This window comes from Osmerus eperlanus, chromosome 13, assembly GCF_963692335.1.
Source record: "Osmerus eperlanus chromosome 13, fOsmEpe2.1, whole genome shotgun sequence".
Classification (NCBI taxonomy): Eukaryota; Metazoa; Chordata; class Actinopteri; order Osmeriformes; family Osmeridae; genus Osmerus; species Osmerus eperlanus.
Window position 1 is genome coordinate 14,270,024 of NC_085030.1, and position 20,866 is coordinate 14,290,889.

The 20,866-nt window shown below is 40.6% G+C and overlaps 2 protein-coding genes across 4 annotated transcripts; both read right to left on the reverse strand.

Annotated features, from left to right (window-relative positions):
- Positions 1-417: 417 nt before the first annotated feature.
- On the reverse strand, positions 418-18,324 carry LOC134032928 (NXPE family member 3-like). 2 transcript variants are annotated; one of them, XM_062476991.1, is made up of 6 exons: positions 18,287-18,324; positions 3,287-3,378; positions 2,373-3,148; positions 1,880-1,947; positions 1,180-1,392; positions 418-1,017 (listed from the first exon to the last, which is right to left on the reverse strand). In XM_062476991.1, the coding sequence occupies exons 2-6, from the start codon at positions 3,365-3,367 to the stop codon at positions 488-490; spliced, it is 1,668 nt and encodes a 555-aa protein (XP_062332975.1). In that variant the 5' UTR covers positions 3,368-3,378; positions 18,287-18,324; the 3' UTR covers positions 418-487. The 2 variants fall into 2 exon arrangements, with proteins under 2 accessions (XP_062332975.1, XP_062332974.1); XM_062476990.1 differs by lacking the exon at positions 18,287-18,324 and adding an exon at positions 13,617-13,867.
- A 241-nt stretch (positions 18,325-18,565) lies between these two features.
- LOC134032706 (F-box/LRR-repeat protein 12-like) lies at positions 18,566-20,691 on the reverse strand. Of its 2 annotated transcripts, none has more exons than XM_062476731.1 (3): positions 20,623-20,691; positions 20,259-20,334; positions 18,566-20,039 (listed from the first exon to the last, which is right to left on the reverse strand). In XM_062476731.1, the coding sequence occupies exon 3, from the start codon at positions 20,025-20,027 to the stop codon at positions 19,005-19,007; it is 1,023 nt and encodes a 340-aa protein (XP_062332715.1). In that variant the 5' UTR covers positions 20,028-20,039; positions 20,259-20,334; positions 20,623-20,691; the 3' UTR covers positions 18,566-19,004. The 2 variants fall into 2 exon arrangements, with proteins under 2 accessions (XP_062332715.1, XP_062332714.1); XM_062476730.1 differs by lacking the exon at positions 20,623-20,691 and adding an exon at positions 20,477-20,613.
- Between the last annotated feature and the right edge of the window lie 175 nt (positions 20,692-20,866).

The following is a 20,866-nucleotide window of genomic DNA, read 5'->3' on the forward strand; positions in this document are numbered from 1 at the left end:
TGTGCTTACTTCTTTTTGCTATACAGCTTGTTCAGGTAATGCTAATCTTTTCCTTTCACATGCAGATTTTGATTCTTTAATACATCTAACCAACCAAGAATTAGAAAAGGTCATTATGGTTCGAAGCCAACAAGCTATCAGTTAATATTAAAAAGACGTTCTCTTATCTTCTGCAGTAAAAACAAGACATATAATAGGAAAAAATCCAATATATTCTTAAAGAACCAACCAAGAACCCAACATGCTGGGTTAAATGGTCAACCCATCATGCTGGGTTAGTTTAACCCAACGTGTGTTCTGTCCTATATTTAACCAGTCGCAGCATTTTTTAGAGTGTATGATATACTTGGGTAAATTATTTACATGCATGTTATTGCCTGCATATGTCCTACCCGACAGTCTGTCACACATGATACCCCTACATCCTGAAAGATGTTTGTGGACACACTTCTGTCATGAAGTTCTTTCTACTTTATTTTGCCTTTCACTATGAACACACAAATGACAGGAAGAGGTCGACCTCATTCTTAACAACGACAGGAGGAGGGTGGATGTTGTCAGGGGAATAATGACAAGAAGTCATTTGCCAAACATCAATGAGAACAACAGGGACGTCTCTGAACATAACTCGCAGGGCCTTATCAAGCTGCCACGAGAGCCAGTCACTGCCGTATACATCTTTATAGCCGGTGTTGGCAGATTTGATCAACACCAGAGTATCGGGCGCCCGCCTCAGCAGGGACGACACAGCTCGGCGGATAATGGCGAGGCGGTGCAAGTACACGCCCAGCGGATATGTGGTGAAGTGAGCCCATATAGTGAAAACGACCACACAGTGTTTGCCTCCAGCCAAGCCCTCCAGCTCGCTGGCGATGTAGTGCAAGTCGGCCAAGGGAGTCTTAGAGGTGCGGAGAGGCAGACCGTGGGTTCGCCAGATGATGCGGGTGTTGGACTGGAGGTCGACTGACTCGAAGGGGCCCGATTTATCTGAGGTGTGAAGGTTGAGACGTTTCAATGCTGCAACAGAGGAAGCAGACGCTGAACCAAACATAACAAAGGACAGAAACCACATAGATAGGCCTACCTATAATCTACTTTTTTATATGTAGTCTACATACTAATGAAGATGATAAAGAAGATAGCCTATTGTATGCTGTGTCTGTCAAATATGACACTCACACGGCACAGTTTTCTCCAAATGTTCAAACCACTGGCGAAGAGTGGAGTCTCCCATCATCAGGATCTGTTTGTCTTTCAGACATGTAGACACTGTTTCTGCTGTGGTGAACTGCCGTGCATCACACACGAGGGAAGTCCAACCATCCTGGAAGAAGAATCCAGATGGGATCGGAGTCTGTAAACCAGGCTGGCATTTTTTCCAATTTTGTGTTCCTAAAAAATAATAATAGTATTTATAATGCATTTTATATTAGCTAAAATCTCAAAGTGCTACAGGTTAAAAACAAGAAAGGGCGCTTCTCTTAAAATCCAATCTGAATGATATAGTGATTTCACCTGACTAAAACTAGTTCACACTCTCCCATGTGCTGATGATATGACTAAGTGAAATTATGTTAGCAGTAATTTTAAGATAGGGCCCAAAAACAGTGAAATGTGTCTTTTTGTGATAAATAAAAGATTTTGGGGGACAATTAAGCTTTTATTTAAAATACATCTGATCACTCTGCACAACAATTGAGTAGCAATGTGAATCAACACCTGAAGCAGCAAACATTGCAAACACAAAATGTATGTCACTGTAATCCAGTACCAAAAGTTTATCTTTAAGCAAAATCCAAATTGAGCGGAAGTACGTAGGAGGGCAGAGCCAGGCTAACTAAGTTCAATGGAAGACGTGAAAATAGACTCCTTGCCGTACTTTTATCATTGCCTTGTTTCTGAGCATGGATCACTGGTTGGTCACTTTGTATTTCGACATTGGTGGACCTGCATGAAAAAAAAAAAAAAAAAAGTCTAATCAGTGAGACACTAGAAGTTATTTTAATATATGTGTTTATTGTACCCATAATCGGGGTATATACACCACATTGATTTTCACGATTCGATTGCAAATTATTTTCAATAAAAAAGTTAATTTCATTCTACAAGATTTCTCTCCTTTCAATGATTAGTTAGGAAATTACTCCAGAACTAGAATGTTTAGAACAGCCGTCTTCAACCCTGTTTCCTTGCTCTAACACACCTCTCTCAAATGACTGGTAATCATGCTTCTGCAGAGCTTGATATCAACCATTTAATTCAATCCGGTGTTGGAGCAGGGAAACATCTAGGACCACTGGTTTAGAACATTCCATTTACAATGTAGAGCTTAATTTAAATTAAGAACCATCAACATTACTGGTTGAATTTACCTCTTAAGAAGAGAGGCTTCGAGTTCAGAGAGTTTTGCCTGGTAACCACCCATGCTGTGGTAGACCAGTGTGTTGCAGGAAAGTGAAGATGGCCGTCTGCAGTACCAGTATTCCCCTGAGACTTGATCTTTGTACTCACAGCAACACTGCGAGCCGTCCCCTACCAATCTTGAACTTTTCAGGGCATTGCAGATCACCGTTTCCCGTTTAGTTCCTTCCTCAAAGTAGCCGGAAAAGTAGACTTTATCTGGGTCCTGCTCTCTGTTCTTGGTCAGGACCAAAACAGCCTCACTGGGGTGCACCAGACGAACAGAGACCCTGGACTTTCCAGGCCAGAGCAAAACCAGGCGGGCAGTGTAGGTGCCGTTATCATGGTCCGTCACCTCCCCATAAGCACTTGCTTTCAGCTCTTGGTCATACAGCTTGGCCTGAAAAAAGTCCCCTCCGTAGACTTTTTGTTTGTTGTTAGCATTCCTGGCAGTAATGGTGACAATGACTACATCCCCAACAAAGTATTGTGACCTATTGTTGGTGATAGAAAAGGAACATCTGGCCGGGTCTGTAGAGTCACTTAAGGAGGACAGAGTTTCAGGTGGTAATGGCCACTGTAGAGTTTCAGTCAAATATTGCCAGTCCACTGTACTTATCAGCGAGTCATTAGTTGGGAGAAAAGTCTGCTCCCTTTCACCGTGAAAATGTAAGTTGACAGAAATTTGATTTGTTGGAACAACATCCACCAGCCACATTTCACCGTGATCTGGTTTAGAGAAAACACACTAAAACAGAAGATTACCCTTTATAGGATGTCAGATGTTAATCAATAGTTACACAGAACACACCATTGTCAAAACAAACAGGCACAAAAACAACAACAGTGTATAAACCTCTATGAAACCAGTTTCATGTGAACTTACTGTCCAAAGGATATGAGCACTGAACACAATGGTTACCAAAATTAACGAAATAAAAACTCCATGCAGAAGCCGGCTCCCCATTTTCCATTGATCTGTTAATAAAATATTAACATGTTGGTTACACAGTCAAGTGAACTTCAACACAATGGCATAACATACAAGGTCTGTGTGTGTGGAGAGGGGACTGGATGCACATTTCTCACGTAGGCTATTTATGCTTGTCACTTTCTTTTGGTGAACCTACTGTGTTATTTTTAAATAAATTGTATACCTTTATGTGTGGGCCATAATCCAAATATGTACACTTCACCCTACTTGCCTCGGGGGGAATGTCGCTGTACTTACTGTAAGTTGCTCTGGATAAGAGCGTCTGCTAAATGACTAAATGTAAAATGTAAATGTCATAACCTCCCACAAAAGTATCAACAAAAATACCAACAGTGTTTATTCTATTTGTTTCAATGCAGGCTTCCCCTCGCACCCCATACTGTGCACTATTTAATCGCAGCACCGCCACTGCACAGCTGCGAGCGAAGCACGTGTGGTGGCTGGCTTTCTAGCCGGACAGGTGCGAAAGGCCGTACGCAGGGAGTCAGTCCAAGTTTTCAGATGCAAAGATACGTTTATTGATCAAGTCAGAAAGGCAACATACGTTAGGTCTCTCCGAACACAAGATAGAGAGCCTACTTAATAATTGAATACAGACAGTTTTTTATAGTGCACAGAACGCCCCTGATCTACATGGCAGTTTAGCCTGCCATGGTGTGATTATCTTCTAAACCCCCAAAATGTCAGTTTGCCCTGCCCTCTGTTCTTCGTACAAGGTCTGAGCTCTCGTTATCTCTTGTAAGCGTCTGGTAGATATGTGATGTTCTCTCAGTTCTCTACTGAGAGACAGAAATGTCAAGACAACCCTATATCGTGGTGTTTTCCGCTCAGCTTTAACCCGAGCTGTCTTATATCCAGTTTTCGGCCCACGACACACGTCATATCAGTAGGTTCATGTGTCAGAGAAAGTAGAAGTGAATAAGAAATTGAAGTTCACAAAATGAAACGCAATTACCCGAACGGAGAACAAAAGAGAAAAAATGCACTACAAACAAAACAGCACTTGTGCTAGCTGCCGCGGCTGTTGCTGACTCAGATTCCAGCTCACTTCACTGTCAGGTGAGCGAAAAGGCCAAAACAATAGGTGACCAAGCAGCTGAGAACTGGTGTCTGCTTAGACCCCTGCCTTTCATTATTGGCGACAAAGTTGATCCTCTTGACCCAGCATGGCAACTAGTGATCACTTTAAAATCACTTGTAGAAGTAGTGTGTGCACCCACTATCACCACTGCCCAGGTCGCTTACCTCAACATTGTTGTGGTTCAATATCTGGAAACAAGGAAAGCAGTGTTTGCTTCTGATCGTCTAAAACCCAAGCACCACTATCTTCTCCATTATGCAGCATTGATACTATTTGGCGATCTGTTATCGATCTGTTATAACTTATCGATCTGTTATAACAGATCGATAACTGAAAGTTATCCACACATGCTAGGGTTCAATGTGACGAATTATGGGATGTCCGGTGGGGTATAATTGCTTGCTGAAAATCATGTTTGGGAGGTTGGCTCACGGCAGAGCAACCTAGCGAATGTGTCTCTTGTTTGTTGATGTCAATAAACGAGACTCTGCATCTGAACTTGAACTCAGCCTCTCCCTCTCTTAAGATGCAACCTGGTTCTAGTGGAAGCTAGCCACCACATTACTCAAACTGGGCCCCCTAATATGACTATGGACAATGAGATTTGAGAGTAAACACTCCTACTTCAAGAGGTGGACACAAAACTTCAAGAATGTATGCCAGTCTCTTGCAAACCAGCACCAACTCCTCCAAACAACCCTTAGCGCAAGCTCCTTTTTTGCACCTGTGCTGACATCCAAAAACTCAACTCCATATCACACTCACCTATACAGTGATGCAGTGCGTAATGCAGTTGAAGTACACATGTTTACAGAACAAGAGTCTGTGTCCACTGAGGTTGGCTTTAAGGGAACACTTTACAAAAAGGGATCTTTTCTCTGCCTAAAACGGGAGTCTGATGAGTCAATCAAGTTTGGACAGATTGAGCTTGTTTTGGTGAAAGATGACAGAGGTCTGTTTTCTGGTGACACCACACACTTCATTGTATTTGTCAGAGTATGGTATGTATGAAGTCAAACAAGCAGCTGAGGACATGCACTGTATAAATGCAGAACACTGCCTGGATTTCTACCCATTACCTCTTTACAGTCTGAATGGACACCCAGTCATCTCTCTTAAGCACAGTGTTGTTGATTAGTGTAGTGTTGAGGTTTTCATTTTCGGTACTAGTTATGTCAATGGGGAAGTATGTTAGCCAAGGTAACATAGTAATTGTGGTGAAATGTGTAATACTCAATCTGAAATCCACTAAACAATATCACATCTTTCACCCCTCTTGCAGTCATGGAGGACTGGGTGACTGACCTGACCTCATCCCTCAACTCTGTGTTTAGCCAAGAAGACACTATACAGCGAGCAGTAGAGGTCATCAAAAGCATTGGAGTCTGTTCAGCTGAGGACTTGAAGTATGTGGAGTCGGATGACCTTGCAGGAGTCCTGAAGCCGATAGAAATAAGAAAAATTATGGCCTGCATTAAACGTAAGTCAAGAATAGCTTCATATAAAGTATACAGCTCTAAGCAGTATGTATGACATCTTTCAGAGACTAACGCAATACATGGGCCCATGTGTTACTGGTTTTACATGGTCCTATGCAGTTGTGTAGCTTTAACTGTCTCTATATAATGTGAATGTTCTCAGTCGTAGAGACCGTTTTAGTATGATTGCTACAATGTTAGTATTGAAAACAAATACTGAATAAAAAATGATAGGTAAACTAGGGAGGGTACAATTTCTGGGGAAATTGTAGAGTGTGCTTGCTTGCTTGCTAGCACATCTATGCACGTTGTATCTATGCGTCGTTGCTAACGTGTGCTGACGTTGTGACGTAGGCTAGCACTGAGTTCCCTTTGTGCACAAAAGGCATTTTTTGCCACAAAAACGTTGTAACCTCCTAAACTGTGCAACGGAACGTAAATAAAAATACAAGCAACGCAATCGGGACCAAGACAAATCTTTTGACACGGACGTTGTCTATGTAGTCCAAATATTGACGGATCCTTAGGGGTGGGAAAAGAATAAAAACTAGAGAGGGTACAATTTCTGTGGAAATTGTAGGGTGTGCTCTCTTGCGTCGGTTGCAGGTGGGTCCGTCCCCTTAAGTTTTTTCCCATCTAGTGATATTTTCAAGCATTTAGCCTACTCAAGAAACCCCTTTGAAACAAGCGAACCCCCTTTGAAACAAGCTACTGTAACAACGTTGTCACCGGCAGTATTTCAGATGGAATCGCGATTCAAACAGTACCATCTGCAAACTGAAAATATGCCCCCAACAACGTAAATAAGCTTTACATCTATTTAGGGAGAAATGTCTAATTCAAAAGAAGTTTGCTACGAGCAAGCTAGTTGCGGTGGCTAGCCAAACTTCACTGAGTGAGGGGATTGTTTGAAAGCGCCGGAAATGAGAATGTTTGTTTTGACATAAAGTTTAGGCTGTGGCACTGAAGCCAGCGACGCACCACACAAGCTTGAGTTTAAACTTTACATACATTCTTTAATGTGACATTACTTACTGTACATGCAAGTCTTGATTTGCTTAAATGTACATGTATGATGCTGCTAGTAGTAGCAAAGAGTCAATATAAGTTCTTTGGTAGTAGTACACCACGGCACAATACGATACTCGCTGTGCAACAGCACATCAATCCATGCGTCGTTGCTAACGTGTGCTGACGTGGTGACGTAGATAGCACTGAGTACCCTTCGTCGACTAAAGGCACTTTTTTGCCACAAAAACGTTGTAACCTCCTAAACCGTGCAACGGAACGTAAATTAAAATACAAGCAACGCAATCGAGACCAAGACAAACATTTTGACACAGGCGTTGTCTATGTAGTCCAAATATTGACTGATCCTTAGGGGGGCGAAAATAAACAATAATAAATAATATGTGAGAGAACAATGGTTGTGCTCGCCGAAGGCTTGAGCACACCCAATTATATTGATTGACATTAATTCATCTTTGTGTTATTTAGGCTCACCCTCAGTGATGATATCTGAGGATAATTCTTCCTTAATTGCTACTAGCACAATTGAAGAGTCAAGCGAAGAGTCATTCATTCGTGACATTGATGATTCAGTTAGCAGCAATTGCTCCACGTCAAAGGCCTCTGCCACAAGGAGCTAAGCTTCAGCCATGTCAAGTCAAGCCTTCCCCATTGGAGCATCACCAACTACATCATCAGACAGTGGGTCCTCCCTTTCAGCCAGGGAAGACAGTAGCTGGCATTACAACTTTGAAGTACCCTGGAATAAGATGCCATCAAGTACAAGAAAGGTGCTGGATACAGAGAGGAGACCGTCTGCAGCAGAGAGAAGAGAGATTATCAGGATTGTGGTTGCTGAAATAACTGCTGTGTGCAAGAAACCAGGAAAAAGGCCAGCAGGTCTAGCTAGGAAAATGGTCATTTTCTACCCCAAATCCTTCCGAGATGAGATTGAGGGCCAGGTTGTTGGCACCGGGTATGACTCACTTGTTAAACAGTTAATATCTCGAATGGATAACTACAGACGACTTCAAGCTCCTCCTGCCCAGAAAAGGCTTTCTGAAAGTGGCAGCCCTGACAATGCAAAGAAAGTGCATAAAGATGCTTATGGGTGCATAAATCCAGAGCCAGAGCTTCTTGCTGGTAAAACAAAACAATTGCAAAAGCAAGAAGAGCTAATAAAAATGTTCAAAAACAAAGACAAAGATGCAGAGAACATAAAGAGACTAATGATGGAGACGTTGACATATTATCAGGACTGAAGGAGACAGAAGAGATCCTATAAGAGTGGCCTTTCCTCTTTGAGGAAACTGGAATGAGGCTTCATTTCAGAGAACTAACAGGTGTCCAGATCGATGACAGCTTTGAAGAGTCCACAGCCACCAACTTCAGAAGGATCCTGTGGTACTTTCAGTTTGTTCAAACTGTGCCATCCAGCAAAGCAGGAACTATTCTGAACCAAACCCTGGCAGGAGATGATGAAAGTTGTGCAGCTGTACTGATGCTTACTTCCCATTTTGAAGCATGACAGGATGTTTCAAAATGTCATGAAACTGCCATCAGAACAGATGTTTACACCACCAAACTGCCATCGACACCCTGCATTGTGAATTGTGGTAGGTTGTGCCTAAAAATAATTTATGTAGGTTGAATAACTTTATTAACACATGTAATGGGTCAGATGGATTGCCCCATACACTGCAAAAACAAACATGCTTAGAACTGAAAATATCATTGTACTTTTAGTATAGTACTCATACTTTTATTATTATAGTTTTTGTTTCACAATACAGAAACAATGGGAGTATTCCAGAAAGCAGGTTATGCACATACCCGAATAAGTTACCTCTCCAGCTGACACGTGTGTAACTTATTCAGGTATGTGCACAACCTGCTGCCACCTTCTGCTGAGAAGGTGATTGGCTGCAATCTGCCTACCCTCGAGGACCTGCACACCTCGAGGACCCTGAGGCGAGCAAGGAAGTTTGTGGCCAACCCCTCCCACCCTGGCAACTCCCTGTTCCAGCTACTCCCCTCCGGCTGAAGGCTGCGGTCCATCAGGACCAAAACCTCACGCCATAAGAACAGTTTCTTTCCATCTGCTACTGGCCTCTTCAACAAGGCCAAGGACTCCCACTGACATTCATTCATCACTTAACCCAGTATCTGATTGCACTATTGCACTATGTTGACCACTCATGCTGCTCATTCTTATTTTTATATATATTTTATTTTATATTTAAATTGTTTTATTCTTAGATTGTTTAGTTCTTAGGAATAGTTAAACTTCTGTACCTTTACTTAATTTAAGATTCGTATATGTTTAGTGTTTGCACCTCCCTGCCACAGTAAATTCTGTGTTCTGATTCTGATTCTGAAAACATTATCTTTCACAGCCAACATTACTTCTTTCACATCACAACCATCTTTCAACATCTTGTCTCTTGGAACTGGGCCTGTGCGGGCCAACAGGAAGAAAGAATATGCCACATAAACAAACTTAAATTTAACTTAAAATGCTTTAAAATGCTGTTTCACTGTCTTGTAGCTGGCTTATCCTTCCCTATTATGACTCTACATTTAAATATGTTTTTATTTATTAAAATCTTTCTTTATTGATACACCTTGATGTCCTCCAGCAGTCGAAACAACAAGAGCTTTTAAAAAAAAATATGTATGTATGTGTCCTCATTGTTTGATAATAACAGAAAATTATAATTCTAGGTTTTGACAAAAAATAAAGGATGATTGTTGATTTGCTGTCATTTGTGTTATTCTCCCCTTCTGAAGCCTTGCATATTTTGAAAACTTAATTTTAAATCCACAAATGGCGAAAAGTTTCTGCTGCTCCCTGGAGGTTGAAACCATGTCCCAATGTCATAGAAGATAGAAACACAGAAGGTTTCAACGTCATTGTCTTATAATTGAAACCTTCTGTTTCTATCTGTATTTCTGTGTGACATCACTGATTGGGGTGGCCAAAGGCGCAACATGCCTGAAAGTTTTAACCTCAAGAACAGTACAAAACCTTACACCTACATTTAAAACTTTAAATAATCATATTCTACTGCAAAGAAAAGAAATAACTAAATATTTAATGGACCAGCAGTTGTCAGAATATGTGACCCCACTGTAACTGCTTAATAAAGCGTGTACAAAATATTGTACACGCACGGGCAGACGATGTGCAGCTGCTGTCACAGCTGATGAGTCACTGTTTTCGGTGCAACATTTACATTTAGTAGACGCTCTCATCCAGAGCGATTTACAGTAAGTACAGGGACATTCCCCCGAGGCAAGTAGGGTGAAGTGCCTTGCCCAATCGAACAGGCAACCTTCTGATTAATAGCCCGATTCCCTAACCGCTCAGCCATCTGACTCTCGCAGCAACACCGGTCTGCGTTTCAAAGTCCCGGGCCGTTTTTCAAGCCCAGTCCAGACCTGAGTGTAGCACATTCATATAATCTGATAAAAAAAAGTAGGCTACCTCCTATGTCAACACAGAACCACAGAGATGAACTAGTAGCCTAACTAAGTAGGTTAGCCTCGAGATAGAGGAAGACTATGAGACGTGTTTCAGAAACTGATCAATACTGAAATGAAGTTATCCGAAATTACCAAACATGCCATTCCAAATTACCAAACATTAATAGTGTTATGTCGACTACAATACAGTTTTTTTTATTCGCTTTGGTACTATTTTCACAAGTAAGGTGTACATTTTCAAAACTCTTAGTACAAAAATCCAAACTGATCACACTTGTAACGCAGCTAGTCATTCTTTCAAAACCTGATGGAATGCTTTCAGTCAGTTGCACATGTTTTCCAGTCCACATAATCATTGTTTCAAACACAAGATTATTGTAATATGTAATGGGAACATTTGGTTTAATCACCGAAACACAACAGTATGATCTTCTTTCAGTTTAGTACTTTTAACAATCAGTTCATCCAACAGCAAACAATGCAAGATACATGTTTCAAATCGGTCTTAGAAGTGCTGAAATTACAGTTTTTCTCAGTCGCTTTGGTGCATTTCTCACATCACTATTTACATTTGCACAACAGTTAGTTCAACCTCCACAACATGTAGTCATTTGTGCACATCATAGCAGCAGTTTCTCATTCCTTCCAACAAATTGCAAATGCGTTTGGACATGCATCAATTGCTTTCATACAACTCTCTGCTGTTTTATAACATTATCATTTGCTTATGTCATGTCAGTCAAAATTAACTATACTTGTGAATGCTGAATAGTCATTCTATATAAAACTAATAGTCCTCATTTCATTGTTTGAGTCATTATATACAAAAATGTTGAACTAGTTGTCAAAATCTGTCAAGCAAATTTTACAAAGTTAAAAAAAAATGTAAACACATTTTTTCCTGAAAATGTCTCCTAAATTGAACAATTTCTCTCAGGTGAATCTCAGCTTTCACTGATGAGAAGGAGTGTGTGAAGCATCAGTTGCAGCCAATGATAAGCCACTTCTCTACAATCACTGTCAGAGCTGAGTCCCATAAACCCCCACTTTACAAGCACATATGAACCAAGCAGGACATACTGTGTACCATTTCTACAATACTGTGACACAGAAATGGAAGGTCAGCCTCGAGGAAGAGGGGTGAGGGTGCGGGGAGGAAGGGGACAAAACAGGGGAAGAGGAAGAAGAGGCCAAGTACGTAGGCGGATCTCAATGTTGTTGTTGCATGTTGTATTGCAATATTGTTTACCGTTGTGCACAGCTGTACCCAAAGGGAGTTTATTTTTGTTATAAATAAGGGTGTATTTTTTAGTTTGCACAATGCTGTGAACAAATTAGAATTGCAAAGAGCATATGCAGTAAAAATGTGAAACATACATATTCAGTGTCTTGTACTCATTTACCTCCCTAAATACAGTAATGTGTAACTTTACTGTATTTTTCAAATAGCTGTGCAAATAGTATATAGTGCTGTCTTGAGCATTTTCAGGTAGTGTCACCAAGATCTGACTTTTTTGCATTGGAAAACATTTACAGAGTAAACTGTCATAATGAAAACATGACAAAGCCATTTGACTATCTTGTTCATAAACAATGGTGTCAGGACTTTTCATCTTGATGACACTGACACTCACATCACTATTCACATTTGCACAACAGTTAATGCAGTTCTCAAAACAATTAGTACAAACTGCAAAACCTAGTTGATAACCTGCAAAAGCGTGTCACTTGCTCAAAATGGATAACTCATTCCTCAAAAGCAAGTATTCATGTCAATGAAAGTGTCAGTGACATGACAACTAGTTCAACATTTTTGTATATAATGACTCAAACAATGAAATGAGGACTATTAGTTTTATATGGAATGACTATTCAGCATTCACAAGTATAGTTAATTTTGACTGACATGACATAAGCAAATGATAATGTTATAAAACAGCAGAGAGTTGTATGAAAGCAATTGATGCATGTCCAAACACACTTGCAATTTGTTGGAAGGAATGAGAAACTGCTTCTATGATGTGCACAAATGACTAAATGTTGTGGAGGTTAAACTAACTGTTGTGCAAATGTAAATAGTGATGTGAGAAATGCACCAAAGCGACTGAGAAAAACTGTAATATGCTACAGTACTATGTAAAAGACATATTACACAGTTTCACATTAGGCAATACACTTACATTACTCACATTTACATAATAAATAATAATTTCCAAAATATCCATCCTATGTGTAATCAAGTGAAGGATCAATGAAGACATTGTCTACAATCATTTAGGCAAATTACGTAGTTTTTACTATTTTTCAGATATAATTGTAACATAGGTATACTTTCTATTACTGTATGTAACTAAATGAGAACAAAACATAACATTTAGAGGCCCCATGCCCACCTCTCTGACCTCTGTTGGTGCCCATGCCCACCTATATCTAATGACCAATTGTGGTTACCCCAATCCGAAATCAATTAGCAATAACGAGTATTCATCATGTGTGGTTAATTTATATGTTCGTACAAAAACACATTTTATTTCTGCAGTTCTCAAAATCGATATACTGTTTATTGCTGAAATGGAAATATATAGGTTTACCAAACGGTTCAGTGATTAACCATTAAGATCCGTTGGAATAAGTGTTGGTCAAATGTATTTACGCAAATTAGATGAGAAGCATATCAAAAGTATTGTGAGCATTGCATTGTGAAAGACAATTACACACTTGATGACACACTGATTAGGTGTGGTGAAAAAGTGATTGTGTAATTTTGTGCATTGTACTTTGTCAATTGAACATGTGACATGTTTGAAAAAACAGACTTTTTGATGATCTGCTTTGAGTTTTGTACTAAAAGTTGTGAGGTTTTACCACATACTTGTGAGAATAGTACCAAAGCGAATAAAAAAAACTGTAAAAGGGTGCGTCATTCATCACATAAAGTGGGCTTAAATAATGACATTTACAAAAATGTTTATTTTTTTGTAATTGATGATACGCGATAACCAGATCAAATTCTAAAAACTGTCCCAATATAGCTGAATATAGCTACATGTTTTACTTGTTTAATTATTTTTTAATTAAACAAAACATAGGCCTAAGAGTATACTACTGTGGATGTATTATGGTCTCGTTTGACAACATGTCTACAATATGTAACAATGTACCAACTCACGAGTTAGATTCTTGCTGCAAAGTCCGTTAAAGTTCCCAGAGCCGCACATAACATTTCGCAACAGAGAAAAATGCTGTGCAGGGGGTTCCTGAGGACAGGGTTGAGAATCTCTGTCCTATATGATACTTTCCAAAAAGACAAAGAATTTAAATTGTATTGTCAATGTACTTTAAACCTGTATCACAACCCATAAACAGGACCACTGTTAAATGTCTATGCCTATAACTGAGGGAACCTGACCTCACCCACCACTCAGGGACTCTCAGGCGCTGGCGAAAAGTGCATGGCGTAATAAATCCAGACAGACACAGTTCGTTGCAAGGGCTTGTATTTGCCACCACGGATTAGAAAAAAATAAGAAAAAAATAATAATTAGGGACAAGGGGATTGGGCCATGACGAGATGATTCACGGAAACTGTCAGACAGATAAATAAAGGTTAAATAAAAATAAAAGAAAGGACAGCAGCAAACACACACACAAACACAGAAAACAGACACACAGAAAACACACACAGAAAACCCACGCAGAACACAAACAACACGGAACACCTATCCAGCCAGACTGGGGGTTGTAACAACCACAATGTAATTTATTTGAATAATTTTATGAAAAATGTCAGAAACAATGAATGGGCCTCATTCACCAAATGTTCTTAAGAACTAATTTGTTACTAGTTACGCAGTTTTCACGAAGATTCTGGCATTCACCAATGTTTTCTTATTTGGGATTTGTTCTTAGGTAAGAACAGAATTTACGCACACCCAAGAGCACTCTTACACACAATTGAGAGCTGTTTGCGCAAAATAAGTAGTTATACCGTTTTCGTCCGTTCTAATTTAAAATTGTATATTTAACTCCTTTATAATTTTGAAACTAATAATGTATTATTTTACACACAATTATTTGTTTGTTTGTTTTAATAGTTTTTTTTATTCGCGTTGGTACCATTTTCACAAGTAAGGTGTACATTTTCAAAACTCTTAGTACAAAGATCCAAACTGATCACACTTGTAACGCAGCTATTCTTTCAAAACCTGATGGAATGCTTTCAGTCAGTTGCACATGTTTTCAGTCCACATAATCATTGTTTCAAACACCAGATTATTGTAATATGTAATAGGAACATTTGGTTTAGCTGTATGATCAGTATGATCAGTATGATCAGTATGATCAGTATGATCAGTATGATCAGTATGATCTTCTTTCAGTTTAGTACTTTTAACAAACAGTTCATCCAACAGCAAACAAGGCAAGATACATGTTTCAAATCGGCCTTAGAAGTGCTGAAATTAATATGCTACAGTACTTTGTAAAAGACAGATTACACAGTTTCACATTAGGCAATAAACCTTACATTTACATAATCTATGTGTAATCAAGTGAAGGATCAATGACGACATCCTCTACAATCATTTGGGCAAATTCGTTTTTATTTTTCAGATATAATTGTAACATATACTTTCTATTATGTAACTAAATCATAATAGAACATAACATTTAGTGCATACATTACATTAACGTGGATCAAGCCTGTCTTGAGCATTTGGCCATAGATTCTCATCCACATCACAATGAATGTTACAGTATCATTGTTCAAGCACCTTGGAAAAAACCTTTTGGCGTGACGAATCCATGCTTGACATTGGTCTACATTGATGTCATCACATGCATCATCCATGGCCTGAAGGAGGGTGGCACGCTCAAGGGGATGGCGATCATAGATCTTCCACCTCCATTCTGAAAAAAAATCCTCAATAGGGTTGAGGAAAGGAGAGTATGGAGGCAGGTAGAGTCATGAATTGAGGATGGGCCTGAAACCATGCTTGAACTACCTCTGCGTGGTCAAAGCTGACATTGTCCCACACAATTACATAATGGTGAAGGGTGACCCCTTCACCTTGACAGGCCGGCTCAATTTCATTGATAAACTCAATAAGATTGAGAGCGTTTTGTCTGAGAATGACGCCGTTTAGTTTGAGAGCGTTTTGTCTGAGAATGACAGAGGTTTTTCTGAGACTGAAGCCGGTTCGCCTGAGTCTGACGACTTTTGATATGAGACTTGACGCCTTTTCGTTTGAGTCTGACACTTGAGTCTGAGATCTGAGGATGTCCTAAAATGAACACCGTCCTACGGTGCACACTCGTCCCTTTAGGTCGAGTGATCAGTGATAATTAGATGGCCTGGTTGAATTTATATGATGTTCAAGTCCAAGTCCAAGTTACAGTAAAGGTTTTATTTGTCACATACAACATTATACCAGTAAGATGAGTGGAATTGTTCTCCACTGGATCTAACAGTGTGCACACTAAGCAAGGTAAATTATTATAATTATTTTAATCCGAGGATGTCTGTAGAGTTGATGTGAACGCAATCACCAACGATTTCTCACAAATTAATTAAGACTTCTAACACAGAGTTTTCTTAAATGCGATTCCCCTTGTGCTTTTTTAAGGAATCGCATTTGAGACAACTCTGGCCGATTTACGACTGCTATTTCGAGTTCGGAAAGTCTTCTGAAGTTCAGAACAAATCCCAGATGAGAAAACGTTCATGAATGCCAAATGTTTTCCTAAATCCAATTCAGAAGAAATTCCTTCTTAAATTATTCTTAACTGCGTTCGAGAATGAAGCCCAATGTTAATAGCTGGGACACAATGGGTCACATTTCATTGTATTGTCTTCTGTCATTTAGGCAACTAATCTGTCTCTTTTCATGAAATGAGTATGCTATGGTATAATTAGCCCCTATCTCAGCAGATGTCTTCAATATGTTGTTGTGCCATATTTTAAATCTAAATTTGTTAATTTCTCTTCCTAAAGCCCACTAGAGGACACTATTTAAAAGGATATTTTCAAAAGTTTCTTCTAGGGGAACATGCCCCCAGATCCCCCTAGTTTTGCTGGGTCACAGGTATACACACACAAAATAATAGGTTTTATCTAGGGGCTTAGCCCCCCCAAAAGTGGGAACCTAGATTCGCCCCTGTTGTCACGGTATTTATAGGCCCAAAGTAGGTTTATTTCGCACACTAGGACTAGTTGTATTTATTGCTGCTGCAATATTTTGCAGATCGTGCCTTGAGGAGGGAACGCATCTTCCGTGACCATACCTACGGTGGCCCTGAAGTGCAAATCACACCCACTAACATGAGTGCATCCATAGATATATATAAACACTAGATGTCTCGTCCGCGTTGCCGGACAACGGAGTCGAACGTCCGCACATGGCGGCTATCTTGCTATAGCATAGGGTGAGCGAGTAACATTGTGTTGATGCTACATGTACTTTTTAAATGACCATAACTTGCTCAATTTTCAACCGATTTTGAAACGGTTTGGTTTGTTATCAACGTCAGAGATGTCGGTATGCCACTGCATACTTATGAATATTTATGTTATTTTTTTTAAAATAGAATAGAAGTATGCAGTGGCATAACGATGCCCTTTTATTAACGGGGCGTTTACCTATGCTAAATAGGAGCAACGGGGCACGAGCTTTCAATTTACGACATATTTGGATTCATCATTCTGAGACCACACCTGCGAAAAATTCTGCTGTTTAGGAACACGTCATGAATCACACGTAGACTTTTCTTAGGTACTTAAGAACAAATGTAAGAAATAACTTGGTGAAGGAGGCCCAATGAAACTTAAAACCAAAATCACTTTGTGTACCTGCAGTTGATAAAATAAACGTAAGATTGTCTTAATTTCTGTTGTGGCATAACATTGATTGATTATAGGTCATATAGGCTGATATGTGGGGAGGTCTTAGTAGGGAAGAAGGCTGAAGTCTGGGTTGCTGGGTCAACTTGTGTCCTGTGTATGTTAAACCCTTGTGGTGCCTTCGGGTCACATGACCCAAAGGTTCATAACGAACCATCGTTGTGTTTACCCAATTTTACCCAATACAAAAACAAATAAAAATAATTTTCTTTTAATCTTCGCAATGTGGGGGGTCTGAGACAGCCCAACGGTTAAAAGAAAATGCTTCACTTTGTTTTTGTATGCGGTAAAGTTGTTGCAATACGATGGTGGGTCACAATGACTGATGGGTCAGAATGACCTGAAGATAACACAAGGGTTAACATCTCAGAGAAAGATGACAAGTTGGAAACAAACACATTCTGTTGGCACAGAATAGGGGTATTGCCAGAGTTGAGAAGGAGAAGAGGATGGGACAGACGCCGGGACAGGGAGCTAGGCTCCTTGTTTGGAGTGTCTGTCTCCCCCTCAAGAGGAGGAAAGGGGACAACCAACAACCTTCAGATTACTAGCCCGATTCCCTAACCACTCAGCCACCTGACTCCCTGAGATACACATGTACACATGACGAATCATGGGAAAAGGGAACAAACTATGGAAAGATCATGTGGCCATATTGGGAAAAACTTGTCTTAGGTTAGTATAGGTTTATAATATTAGTATAGGTTATTATGTGTATTATGTGTATTATGTTTATTTAGAGGTTCGCATGAGAACTGCAGTGTACTTTCTCACTTGTCACAGAGCCCACAAAACGTAGGCACAGCATCAGATAAAAAGCGTTATGATCACAGTATTGTGCTCACTTATCTTTCACCTAGGGCAAATAATCAATAATCAGGCAAAGCATAATTACAGGGTCAATCTGGTCATTCTTCAAAACTTCTTAGCATTATGGTTAACTTTCAGTTGTGTTCAATTATGGCTTTAGACCAGGGGTCTAAGGCCATGCATGTTTTAGATGTTTTTCTGCTCCAACACACCTGATTCAAATGAATGGTCATTACCCAGCTTCCACAGAGCTTGAAAACATACAATCATTTGAAACAGGTGTGCTGGAGCAGGGAAACATCTAAAATATGCGGCCCTCAAGGACCAGGAGTGCCCACCCCTGCTTGAGACCGTCATCTGTGTATTAACTGTAGGGAAATGCAGAAATTAAGAGACGTTATTGTTTCAGCAATGGTTTATTGATAATGGTTTAATCAAATTTGCAATAGAAAAAGGTTCTACCACAGATCTATTCTACTGAAAGTAGCAGATAGCAGAATAAAGCATTGAGGACTTCAGTCTATTGAAAATGAATTCTCCTTTTTCACATCTCTTCTTAAGACAGCAAGTAGCTCAGTCCCCTAATAAAAACATATGAGTAATGACCAATGTGTCAAAAAAAACACATGTATACATGATAGATTTTAGCACAGCCTCCACACTAAAATACTTGGTTATGATTTCAAGTGAATTAACTAAAACAGACACAATGTTTAACTCTCTGGATGACAAAATGTCGAGCACTAGAGCATGGAGATTAGGTCTTAATTCGTATAAGAGGAGTATTTGTATTCTAATTAAAAAAATAATGTAATAGAAGGGTACTTTTCCTCATAGATACATGAATACCTAGTCTGAATTTATTGTTACAGTGCAATTGGTGAACACAAGTGCACAACGTGGAAGGAGAGCCACAAGTGAGCGACGTAGGCTAGGTACAGGGTCATTCTCATCCAGTTTGTCAGGGTTTTCACCACCCCCATCAACACCAGCACCCTCGCCACCTTCCTCTCCCCCTTCCTCCCTCTCCCCCTCCCCCTCCTCTGTCCTCTGCCGGGCCTGAAAAAACACCTCACAGAACTCAAGTCTTCGCAGCTCCTTCAGTGTCCTGCAGCTACGCAGCACCTGCATTTCACTCAGTCTGCAGCCTCTAAGACGTAGCCTCTGCAGGTCCTTGAGGCGGCTGGCACACAGGAGCCCCGGACCCACTTCCCTTCCTCCCAGGCTGAGCTCCTCTAGGCCCCGCCAGCCTGCCCCCAGCCCCAGGGAGGCCATCTGCATCTGAGAGCCTGGCCGCCCAGAGTTGCCTATCTCCAGGTACTTGAGCCTGGAAAGGCCCTCCACTGTGGAGCCAGTCTCCCTGGCAGCGCTGCCTCTAAGCCCTGCAGCGGTGACACGTAAGACGTCCCGGAGCTCCAGGCGAGAAAGCTTCTCCCATGAAGCCAGACTCTGCAGATGCTGGTCTGTGAAGGAGGGTACGTTGTCAAGGACTATCGTCTCTATGGTGATCCCAGACGTGGAAGCAGACCCTTTCCTAGTCTCAGCCCGACCCCTTTGCTGAGCATGGGCAGTAGATGCCTTTTCAGAACCGTCTAGTTCACAGGGGGGAATCTGTGTGAAAAACCCTTGTGGTAGCTCACAGCCACGTAATTCAAGGATCTGAAGGGTTGGAGGTAGGAGCTGGCAACTGCGCAGGCCTCTCAGGTCAGCATGCAACAGGGAGAGTCTGCGCAGGCGGGGGCACCTGGCAGACAAGGCTTTGAGCCAGGACTCTGAGAGAAAGGCCCCACCTCTGGCCGAGAGCAGCAAACCACGCAGGCGCAGGCATCTCAACCCACAGCCCAGGTACTGGCGCAGGAGGACCCATAGCATGCGAGATGTCACCTGACCCATAATGGCCACCGAGGACAGGGAACACAGAAGGAGAATGGAACAAACACAACACAAAAGGACAAATGTGTTTGAGTTCATATCATGTTAAATAATATACTTATTAACTGAAGCACGGATGAAGAGATTACGCGACAAATACGTATTTTAAGAAGCAAATGTAAACAAATAGTATCCAACCTGCTTACGAAATGTCAAAAGAAACATTCTTACCCCTTTCCATGCTGTAAGATCAACAGCTCGCCACAGTCTTTGGTCTTTTACCAGCCGTTTCCATCTCTTACAAACTCTGAAAATGCATTAGAATTATATGACGAATAAGAACGTCTGGCCATGGCCATGCACTGCAAGGGAGGTAGGACGTAGACTGGCGAACATTAGTACACATTTCCCTACACTAAAGTAAGCACAATAATATTACTTGCAGTTACCTTCCACTTCGGACAAGCTCTCGTACACTTAAGTAAGATAAAATATCAATTAAAATATTCTCTGGGAAGTAATCGAGGGTGCAAGTTTTTAAGTCTTCCATTTTGTAAACAAAGTAACGTTACACGGACGAAATATGCCGACGTACCAGAATTGCATTCAGGTCAAGAACCCTGAAGAAACGGTTGCTAAAGCGACTTCCGTACCTAGCCACAGTGATGCTGGAATCTACGACTGATGTCGGTTCACGGGTTTTATAGTCAAATGTTCTGTAAGATATATAGGCTAGCTATATAAAGTCTATATGATTTTTTTCACAGAAGAAACTGACACATTTGTTAATTGATGAACATCCTCCTTAAATTAAAAAAGAGCTGTCCACACGTTTACTG